Genomic DNA, 10,865 nt, shown 5'->3' on the forward strand with positions numbered 1-10,865 from the left:
CCACCCGTTGAGACAACGTCACACCAGCTCTGTGCAGCTTGTGTCATTTATTGCTGGTGATGGTGACAAAGCAGTGGCAGGGCAAGGCAGGAGGGGGTCAGGCCACCTGGGAGGGGGGGGACACAGCTCTGTCCCCCCCCAGCCCACCTGCCCCCCCTGCCTGGGTGCTTTAACACTGGTGGTTTCACATTCAGCTGGTTCCTTTAAGGCTAATACTGAGCAAGGCTGGGTTGTGGGGGGGGATATGTATTTTGCCCCCCCCCCCCCCCCAGCTGTAACACTGGCAGTGGGTTTATTTTGGGGGTAAAAAGGGGGTTTGGGTGCAGGCTGCAGTGATGGCACCCGCCATCCATCCACACGAAGCTGGAGTAATAAATAAAGCTCGGCGCTCCCGTACCGGCAGCCCCGCCCTTGGGGGGGGGGGGGGGTCCACTGCCACCCAGGCTGGGTGCGGGTGGCAGGAGGGAGCCCCGTCACCCTCGTTGGGGTGCACACGTGGTGGGGAGGGGGTTGGGGGCAGCGTGAGTGATGGAGGTCAGGGACCCTTGTCAATATTTCCTAATAATGGGGGGGTGGGGGCAATTTGGGGGTCGACCGAGGAAAGGACAAGGGGGCAAACAGGCACTTGAGGGCAAAATTTGGCCATATAAAATATAGAAAAAAAGCCGAGCAAGGGGCAGCGAGCCCCATGCCCCTCCTCTGCCCCCCACCCCTCCCGCCCCCTCTCCAAAACCACCGGGGCAGGGGGCAGAGACCAGAGCTGGGGCTGTTCTGGGGGGCTCCACCTCGCCGGCGGCAGCGTCGCTGGTGCCAGCGGGGTCTATCCTGCTCGGCGCTGTGCAAATTGAGGGCAACTGGAGGCAAGTGCTGCGTTTTGGTCGCTCCAGCACTGGTGGCGGCATCGTCACCAGTGTCAGCATCGTCACCGGTATTGGCATCGTCACTAGTGTTGGCATGGGCACTGACATCATCACTGGTATTGGCACCAGTGCTGGCATCGTCACCGGTGTCTGCACTGTCACCAGCGTTGGCACAGTCACCGATGTTGGTATCGTAACCGGTGTCAGCATCGGTGCTGGTATCGACATTGTCACGACATCATCACTGGTATTGGCACCAGTGTTGGCATTGTTACCAGTGCTGGCATTGGCACCGGTATCGGCATTGGCACCAGTATCAGCATTGGCACTGGTATTGGCACCATCATCATCAGTGCTGGCATTGTTACCAGTGTCGGCATCAGCACCAGTATTGGCATCAGCGCCACTGTTGGCATTGGCACTGGTATTGGCATTGTCACCGACATCACCGCTGGTATTGGCACCAGTGGTGGCATTATCACCAGTGTCGGCATTGTCACTGGTATCAGCATTGTCACCAGTATTGGCATTGACACCGACATCACTGCTGGTATCGGCACCAGTGCTGGCATTATCACCAGTGTCGGCATTGTCACTGGTATCAGCATTGTCACCAGTATTGGCATTGACACCGACATCACCGCTGGTATTGGCACCAGTGCTGGCATTATCACCAGTGTCGGCATTGTCACTGGTATCAGCATTGTCACCAGTATTGGCATTGACACCGACATCACCGCTGGTATCGGCACCAGTGCTGGCATTATCACCAGTGTCGGCATTGTCACTGGTATCAGCATTGTCACCAGTATTGGCATTGACACCGACATCACTGCTGGTATTGGCACCAGTGCTGGCATCGTTACTAGTGTCGGCATTGGCACTGGTATCAGCATTGTCACCAGTATTGGCATTGACACCGACATCACCGCTGGTATTGGCACCAGTGCTGGCATCGTTACTAGTGTCGGCATTGTCACTGGTATCAGCATTGGCACCGACATCACTGGTATCAGCACCAGTCAGTGCTGGCATCGTTAACTGTCTTCGTCACTCGTATCAGCATCGTCACCGATATTGGCATTGCCACCGACATCACTGCCGGTATTGGCACCAGTGCTGGCATCAGCACCAGTATCAGCACTGGCACCGGTACTGGCATAGTCACTGACATCATCACTGGTATTGGGACCAGTGTCGGCATTGTCACCAGTATTGGCATTGCCACTGACATCACTGCTGGTATCGGCACCAGTGCTGGCATCATTACTGGTGGCGGCATCGTCACTGGTATTGGCATTGCCACCAACATTGCTGCTGGCATCGTTACCAGTGCTGGCATCTTTACTGGTGGCGGTATTGGCACTGTCACCAGTATCCGCATTGCCACCAATGTCACTGCTGGCGTCGTTACTGGTGGTGGTATCGGGACTCACCAGTATTGGCATTGCCACCGACGTTGCTGCTGGCATCGTTACCAGTGCTGGGATTGTTACTGGTGACGGTATTGGCACTGTCACCAGTATCGGCATTGCCACTGACGTCGGCGCTGGCATCGTTACCAGCGCTGGCCCTGCCACTGGTGCTGGCCCCGGCGCGGGCGCTGCAGCCGGCCTCACAGGCAGACGTTGATCTGCTTGGCGAGCTCCCGCTCCAGGTCGAGGATGAGCGCATCGAAGTCCTTGAGGCTGAGGCAGGGGCCGAAGGGCGCCTCGGGCTCCTCGCCCAGGGTGAAATCTGTCACCAAGAGGGTCCGCTGGGGCGGTGGCCGCCGCGCCGCCACCCCACCATCACCGTCACCCGCTGCCACCTCCTCCTCGTCACCGTCGGCGGCCACGCCGGGTACCAGCAGGAGCTGGTGGTCACAGATGCTCCAGTCGCCGGCGTAACGGTTGCTGGGGGGGCTCTCTGGCCCCCGGGGGCGGTGACGGGCCACCACGGCACCCCCCAGCAGGTCCAGCCGCAGCGGGGGCCCTCGCTGGCGCTGGGGGCAACTGGGCTGTGCCCGCTCCCAAACCTGGGGGGCTGGAGCTGGGCGGGGGGCTGCGGGGAGAGCAGGGAAGACGGGGGGGTGTCACTGGGGGTTTGGTGGCGGTGGTGGGTTGGGAAAATGGAGGGGGGGGGGCAGTCTTTTTGCTGGGAATGGGGGGGGCAGCCCAGCACGAAACAGGGGGACCCCCAGGAAGCCCCTGGATGTGGGGGGGCGGGGCATGGACCAGCTGCTGGACAAATTGGGGGACCCCAGACCCTTTGCTGGAGATGGGGGGAGCCCCTGGGTGGGGGGCACGGGGCAGATGTGTGGGGCTGTGACCCACAGAGCACCCACCAGAGAAGCAGGAGGGACCCCAGACCCTTCACTGGAGATGTGGGGGGGGTCTCAGTACAGCCCCTGGGAATGGGGTAGGGGGGTCACAGCAGCACCGCCGCTGCCCCCACCGCTGGTGGCTGTGCAAAGAGCACCCCCAAAGTGGAGGGGTGCAGGTGTCCCCCCACCCCTGCTCACCCGGCCAGGCCTGCAGCAGGTAGTGCAGCACCTCGATGTGTCTCTTGAAGTCCACGGCGCTGGCGATGTCCTCACTGTGGCCGTAGCCGCGGGTGCCGGTGCCGGGATGCCGGAGCTCCTGGTTCTGGGTGAGCAGGACAGGCCCGAAGCAGACGGCAATGTTCTGCGCGTTCATGCGGTTGAAATCGTGGAAAGAGGCCACCAAGCTCAGGTGGTCCAGGAGCCGTGTCAACGTGGCCTGAAGGGGACAAGGTGGCATCAGCAGGGACATCCTCTAATGTCACCTCGTCCTCTGATGCCACCTGGGAGTCCCACACCCTCCCCAAAGAGCCCAGGGGATGTGGCCGGAAAGAGGCCACCAGGCTCAGGTGGTCCAGGAGCCACGTCAACGTGGCCTGAAGGGGACAAGGTGGCATCAGAGGACGAGGTGGCATCAGGGGACGTCCCTGCTGATGCCACCTCATCCCCTGATGTCACCTCGTCCTCTGATGCCACCTGGGTGTCCCACACCCTCCCCAAAGAGCCCAGGGGATGTGGCTGGAAAGAGGCCACCAGGCTCAGGTGGTCCAGGAGCCACGTCAACGTGGCCTGAAGGGGACAAGGTGGCATCAGAGGACGAGGGGGCATCAGGGGACGTCCCTGCTGATGCCACCTCGTCCCCTGATGTCACCTCATCCTCTGATGCCACCTGGGTGTCCCACACCCTCCCCAAAGAGCCCAGGGGATGTGGCTGGAAAGAGGCCACCAGGCTCAGGTGGTCCAGGAGCCACGTCAACGTGGCCTGAAGGGGACAAGGTGGCATCAGAGGACGAGGTGGCATCAGGGGACGTCCCTGCTGATGCCACCTCGTCCCCTGATGTCACCTCATCCTCTGATGCCACCTGGGTGTCCCACACCCTCCCCAAAGAGCCCAGGGGATGTGGCTGGAAAGAGGCCACCAGGCTCAGGTGGTCCAGGAGCCACGTCAACGTGGCCTGAAGGGGACAAGGTGGCATCAGAGGACGAGGTGGCATCAGGGGACGTCCCTGCTGATGCCACCTCGTCCCCTGATGTCACCTCGTCCTCTGATGCCACCTGGGTGTCCCACACCCTCCCCAAAGAGCCCAGGGGATGTGGCCGGAAAGAGGCCACCAGGCTCAGGTGGTCCAGGAGCCACGTCAACGTGGCCTGAAGGGGACAAGGTGGCATCAGAGGACGAGGTGGCATCAGGGGACGTCCCTGCTGATGCCACCTCGTCCCCTGATGTCACCTCGTCCTCTGATGCCACCTGGGTGTCCCACACCCTCCCCAAAGAGCCCAGGGGATGTGGCTGGAAAGAGGCCACCAGGCTCAGGTGGTCCAGGAGCCACGTCAACGTGGCCTGAAGGGGACAAGGTGGCATCAGAGGACGAGGTGGCATCAGGGGACGTCCCTGCTGATGCCACCTCGTCCCCTGATGTCACCTCGTCCTCTGATGCCACCTGGGTGTCCCACACCCTCCCCAAAGAGCCCAGGGGATGTGGCTGGAAAGAGGCCACCAGGCTCAGGTGGTCCAGGAGCCACGTCAACGTGGCCTGAAGGGGACAAGGTGGCATCAGAGGACGAGGTGGCATCAGGGGACGTCCCTGCTGATGCCACCTCATCCCCTGATGTCACCTCGTCCTCTGATGCCACCTGGGTGTCCCACACCCTCCCCAAAGAGCCCAGGGGATGTGGCTGGAAAGAGGCCACCAGGCTCAGGTGGTCCAGGAGCCACGTCAACGTGGCCTGAAGGGGACAAGGTGGCATCAGAGGACGAGGTGGCATCAGGGGACGTCCCTGCTGATGCCACCTCGTCCCCTGATGTCACCTCATCCTCTGATGCCACCTGGGTGTCCCACACCCTCCCCAAAGAGCCCAGGGGATGTGGCCGGAAAGAGGCCACCAGGCTCAGGTGGTCCAGGAGCCACGTCAACGTGGCCTGAAGGGGACAAGGTGGCATCAGAGGACGAGGTGGCATCAGGGGACGTCCCTGCTGATGCCACCTCGTCCCCTGATGTCACCTCGTCCTCTGATGCCACCTGGGTGTCCCACACCCTCCCAAGAGCCAAGGGGGATGTGGTGGCAGATGGGCCATGGTGCCACCGGGATTGAGCCACGCAGGGAACGCGGAGGTGGAAATCCCTGGATACTGGGGGGATGTGGAGACACACACCCCACCCACCCCACCCCCCCCAAAAAAATGCTCCGGGGGGGTTGGGTGGGGGGAGGTGACAGGGGGACATGCCCCAGCGGTAAACAAGGTCTGCAGGGGCGACTTGGGGTGGGGGAGACCCCAGGGCTGAGGGGCAACTGGACCCCCCATTAATCCCTTGCTACTGGGCACCCCCTTTTTGGTGCTGGTCCCCCCATTTTGGTACTGGGCACCCCATTTTTGACACTGGGCACCCCCTTTTTGGTGCTGGGCACCCCCTTTTTAGCGCTGGCCACCCCATTTTTGGTGCTGGGCACCCCCTTTTGGCGCCGGGGCACCCCCTTTTGGCACTGGGCACCCCCTTTTGGGCACTGGGCACCATCTTCTGGCACTGGGTACCACATTTTTGGCACTGGGCACGCCCTTTTTGGTGCTGGGCACCCGCTTCTGGCCCTGGGCACCCTCTTTGGGGCACTGGGCACCCCCTTTTGGCGCTGGGCACCCCCTTTTGGGCACTGGGCATCCCATTTTGGGCACTGGGCACCCCCTTTTGGCGCTGGGCACCCCCCTTTTGGCGCTGGGCACCCCCCTTTTGGCACTGGGCATCCCATTTTGGGCACTGGGCATCCATTTTGGGCACTGGGCACCCCCTTTTGGCACTGGGCACCCCCTTTTTGGTGCTGGGCATCCCATTTTGGCACTGGGCACCCCCTTTTTGGTGCTGGGCATCCCATTTTGGGTACTGGGCACCCCCTTTTGGCACTGGGCACCCCCTTTTTGGTGCTGGGCATCCCATTTTGGGTACTGGGCACCCATTTTGGGTGCTGGGCACTCCCTTTTGGCACTGGGCACCCCCTTTTTGGTGCTGGGCATCCCATTTTGGGTACTGGGCACCCATTTTGGGTGCTGGGCACTCCCTTTTGGCACTGGGCACCCCCTTTTTGGTGCTGGGCATCCCATTTTGGGTACTGGGCACCCATTTTGGGTGCTGGGCACTCCCTTTTGGCACTGGGCACCCCCTTTTTGGTGCTGGGCACCTGGTTTTTGCCACTGGGCACCCATTTTGGGGCACTGGGCACCCCCTTTGGGGCACTGGGCATCCCATTTTGGGCACTGGGCACCCCCTTTGGGGCACTGGGCACCCCCTTTTTGGTGCTGGGCACCCCCTTTTGGCGCTGGGCACCCCCTTTTTGGTGCTGGGCATCCAGTTTTTGGCGCTGGGCACCCCCTTTGGGGCACTGGGCACCCTCTTTTGGGTGCTGGGCATCCCATTTTGGGCACTGGGCACCCACCTTCTCCACGTCAGGCAGGCAGTCGAGCAGGGTGATGGCCTCCCGCTCGGCCGGGGGGCTCCGGGGCGCCCGCTTGGCCATGGCCTCCAGCACGATGTGGTAGAGCGTGGGGGTGATGAGCGGCGTGGGCAGCTCCCGCAGGTAATCCTTGAGGATCCCTGCGGGCGAACAGGACGGCGTGGGGCCATCAGCGCGGTCCCACGGCGCGCGTGGGGACCCGCAGGGCACCCCAGGGGGTCAGCACCCACCGGTGATGACATTGATGTCGGGGTAGAGCTGTTCCGAGAGCGTCACGGCCGCGCTGTCCTGCTCGAAGGCGTCGCGAAGCTCTTTCTTGACGGCGGCCGAGCCGCAGAGCCGGTACAACCCCACCACCTGCCAACGGGGACCCCGTCACCGCAGTTTGGGGGGGTTCACCCCCCCCATCCCCCCTACACCCGTCACCCTGAGTCCCCGCTCACCTTCAGGCCGCGTTTCTCTATCTCGGCCACGCATTTCTGGATGAGCAGGGGCACCTTGGTGGGTGACTTCTCCCTCTCCACCAGCTGGCCCAGCTCCACGCCGAAGACACGGGGCTCCCGCTCGCCAGGATTATCCCATTGCTCCACCAAGGTGAATTTGGAGTAGAGGACACCACGAGGTTGCAACCGCACCGCCAGCTGCTGAGCCCGGCAACCTGCGGAGCCCAAGGGTGCCATCAAGGTGCCAAATCACCAAAATCACCCAAACCAAGCCCACCCCCCAGCCTGGTACCCCTGAAGATGTGGGGCAGGACCTGAGCTGGGTAACCTGCAGAGCCCAAGGGTGCCATCAAGGTGCCAAATCACCAAAATCACCCAAACCAACCCCCGGGGCTTGGTACCTCTGAAGATGTGGGGCAGGACCACCGTGCCGTGGCAGCAGAGACGGTTGCGGCAGGAGGTGGGATCCCAGGAGAAGATGATCACCTTGAGGTGCTGAGCACCCTCCAGCTCCAGGTTGAAGGTGTGGTTGAGGCCAAGGAATGCCGTCTTGCAGGGCAGCAAAGCTGTGCGAGCCCGGTTGGCCGCATCCACTTGCAAGACGCAAAAAACCTCCCGGCTTTCGGTCCGTGGCGGCTTCAGGTCCTGCACGCCGTGGAGGTGGACGCTCACCAGCCCCGAGATGTGCTGCCCGCACCGTGGTGGTGGCTCCCCGCAGCTGTAGGGGTGGAAAGCGCCCACATCCAGCCCGTTGGCCCCATCCTCCGTTTCGGCACGTGCCCCGGCTTTAGCCGGCAGTTCCGGGGAGTCACCGTCACTCAAGTAGCCACCTTTACCGGCCACTTTGGCTCGTGGTAGCCCCGGCCGCGAAGCCACGCTGCTGTCCAGGTGGTAGCGGCTGATAACGTTGCTGGATTCCTTGCGGGATTCGCAGGGTGAGGTGCCACCCTCCTGGCCGCGGGGACGGGGGCTGCGGAGGCTCAGCTTCCTCCGGAGCTCTGGAAGTTTCTTCATCTTCATGGAGAGGCGCCGGACGGTACCGGGAGACTTGACTTTGCTGAGCGAACGCCCCTTCTTGGGGCTGGCGGGGGGTGAGGGGATGGTTGGCCCCGGCCCCGAGGTGACGCATGGGATCGGCATCTTCCCTGGAAAAAAGGAGTGAGGGGGTTCTGTGGGGGTGCTGGGAAGCCTGGGGGGGGACAGGGCTGCTCCCTGGAAACTGCTGTGGGGCAGAGAGAGGGTCCTGTGGGATGGGGTGAGGGTGGTGGGGTCCTGGGGGAAGGGAGAGGGGAGGGGGACTGCAGGGTCTGGGGGATGGAGAGAGGGACCACGGGGTCCTGGGGGAAGGATGGGGACCGCGGGGTCTGGGACACATCCTTGGGGACAGGGACTGTGAGGTTCAAAGGACACTGGGGAGACTGGGAAGGGACAGGGACCACTGGCCTGGTCCGATGCCCTCCTCTGGGGGACAGGGACCATGGGGACAGGGACTATTTGGGGACCAGGAAGCCTCAGAGGGGATGGAGAAAGGACAAAGAGAGGGTGCAGATGCCAGGACCACGGTGGCCAGGGGACACCCTCCGGGGTGGGGGGTGACAGGAGGACAAGGGCCGTGGGGGACCCCCCTCCCCCCGCCCCGTAGCTATGTCCCACCCCTCACCACAAGCCTGGGGGCTGCCGGCTCCCGGCTGGGTGGGCAGCACCAGGGCCATGCCACAGAGGGGTCCACAGCACCCCGGGGGGGGGGGGTGTCTCTCCTACCTGTCCTGGGGGGTGACTCCCCACTGCGACCCCCATCAGCGTCGCGGCTCCCTCCGCCCCACGACTTCCAGGAGCTTCCAGCCTGGGGGTCCTCATCCTCGGGGATGGGGTTGTACCAGATCTCCCCCTCGCTGCCGGCAGCACCGGCATCGGCCTCAGCACTGCCACCAGGCTCATCCTGCCCTGGTCCCGGTCCCTTCCCCGACGACAGCACCCAGTGCCGGCTGCTCCGCTCCAAGCTCTGCAGGTAGGCGCCGTGCCCGGGGGTCTTACCAGGACCACCCAGCTCTCCGGAGCCGTTCACCGCCTCCGCTTCCTCTGCCAGCTCCACGGCATCCTCACCCCGCTGCTCCGCGTCAGGCCGGGGGCTGCTGCCGGTGCCAGGGGGCTGGGGGCTGCTGCCGGGGCTGGGGTCTGGCTCGCTGGTGTTTGCCGGATCCACGGGGGCTCTGGGAGGCAGCGGCCGCCTCTCGTCGCGGCCCCCACAGGAGAAACGGGCCCAATTCTGCCTGCGCGGTGTCACCAGCTCCACCGTGGCCACCTCAGGCTCCACCGAAGAATCGGGGCTCGGCAGGGGGGTCTCTGTGGGAAAGAGCCGGGCTGAGCGTGGGGGTCCCCAAAACACCAGTGGAGACCCCACTGGGGCATGAGGACCCCTCTCTCACACCCCCCACCCCCACCCTGAGCACCCCACCGAGCACCCCCCACCCCACAGCCCCTTGCCAAGCGGGATTTCCGGATTTCCAGTTGTTTACTCCCGGCCGGATCTACGACCGTGGGATTATTTTTTTTTATTCGGGGGGGGGGGGGGGGGGGGGGGCAAAGCTGGACCCCTCTGCACCCCGACAGGGACAGGGCTGCACCCCAATGGGGGCAGGGTCCTGTCCCCCTGCACCCCCCGGCTCACACGCACAGCTGGGTCCCCCCAGCACTGCACCCCAATTTCCTGCACCCCCCAATTCATTTGTGCCCCCCCCCAGTTGTCTGTATCCCTCCAGCCTCCCCTGCACCCCTCTACCCCAAGCACCCCATCCCCCTGCAGCCACAGCAGGGTGCCCCCCACCCCAGGCACCCCATGGAGCCCCCCCCCAGCTCCACAGCAGCCTGAGACCCCCAGATAAGTGGGGTGGGGGCAGCAGGGACCTGGGACACACACACACACACACATTCCTGTAGGGCTGGGGTTATGGGGGGTCCCTTCCTTGGGGGGGCAGGAGGGGCCCTGGGGACAAAGGGGGGGCCCTTCCCTTCGCGGGGGGGGGCATAAGGGACCCCAGGTGATGGGGGTCCTTCCTCGGCGGTGGGGGCCTCCTTGGGGGGCCCCTTCCTGAGGGGGTGCATAAGGGACCCCAGGGCAATGGGGGGGTCCCCCCCTCGGGGTGGGGGGTGATGGGGGGGTCCCTTCCTTGTGGGGGTCCCCTTCCTCGGGGGGGGCGAGCACAAGGGACCCCGGGGCAATGGGGGGGTCCCCTCCTCGGGGTGGGGGGTGCACAAGGGACCCTGGGGGGGGGTCCCCTCCTAGAGGGGGGGAGGTGAGGCACTCCGGGGGGATGGGGGTCCCCTCCTCGGGGGGGGGGGTGCCTAAGGGACCCTGATGGGGGAGTGCGTGAGGGACCCCTGGGGGTCCCCCCTCGGGGGTCCGTACCTCCGTCCTTCCCCTCCGGCTTCTTCCCGCGCGGGCGGTCGCGGCCCCTCAGGCGGGAGAAGGTCCGGCGCAGCAGCGGCTCCGCCATAGCCCCTCACCCCTCTCCGGGGGGCTCCTCACCCCGCTGGGCAGCGCCCCCGGCCCGGCCCGCCCCCCCCCGGCCCGGCGCCCACCCCCCACACCCCCCCCGA

The 10,865-nt window shown here is 64.3% G+C and overlaps 2 protein-coding genes across 2 annotated transcripts; both read right to left on the minus strand.

The window, feature by feature from the left end:
• Positions 1–28: 28 nt before the first annotated feature.
• On the minus strand, positions 29–2,324 carry LOC119156710 (cell wall protein IFF6-like). Its single transcript, XM_037406928.1, has 2 exons — positions 2,011–2,324; positions 29–1,708 (listed from the first exon to the last, which is right to left on the minus strand). Exons 1-2 carry the CDS (start codon positions 2,306–2,308, stop codon positions 549–551), a joined length of 1,458 nt encoding a protein of 485 aa, XP_037262825.1. The 5' UTR covers positions 2,309–2,324; the 3' UTR covers positions 29–548.
• Positions 2,325–2,348: 24 nt separating this feature from the next.
• On the minus strand, positions 2,349–10,865 carry SYDE1 (synapse defective Rho GTPase homolog 1). Its single transcript, XM_037406921.1, has 8 exons — positions 10,675–10,865; positions 9,030–9,611; positions 7,670–8,413; positions 7,269–7,483; positions 7,056–7,182; positions 6,808–6,965; positions 3,364–3,601; positions 2,349–2,903 (listed from the first exon to the last, which is right to left on the minus strand). The coding sequence occupies exons 1-8, from the start codon at positions 10,760–10,762 to the stop codon at positions 2,476–2,478; spliced, it is 2,580 nt and encodes an 859-aa protein (XP_037262818.1). The 5' UTR covers positions 10,763–10,865; the 3' UTR covers positions 2,349–2,475.

The sequence above is a fragment of the Falco rusticolus genome, chromosome 13 (assembly GCF_015220075.1).
Source record: "Falco rusticolus isolate bFalRus1 chromosome 13, bFalRus1.pri, whole genome shotgun sequence".
Lineage (NCBI taxonomy): Eukaryota > Metazoa > Chordata > Aves > Falconiformes > Falconidae > Falco > Falco rusticolus.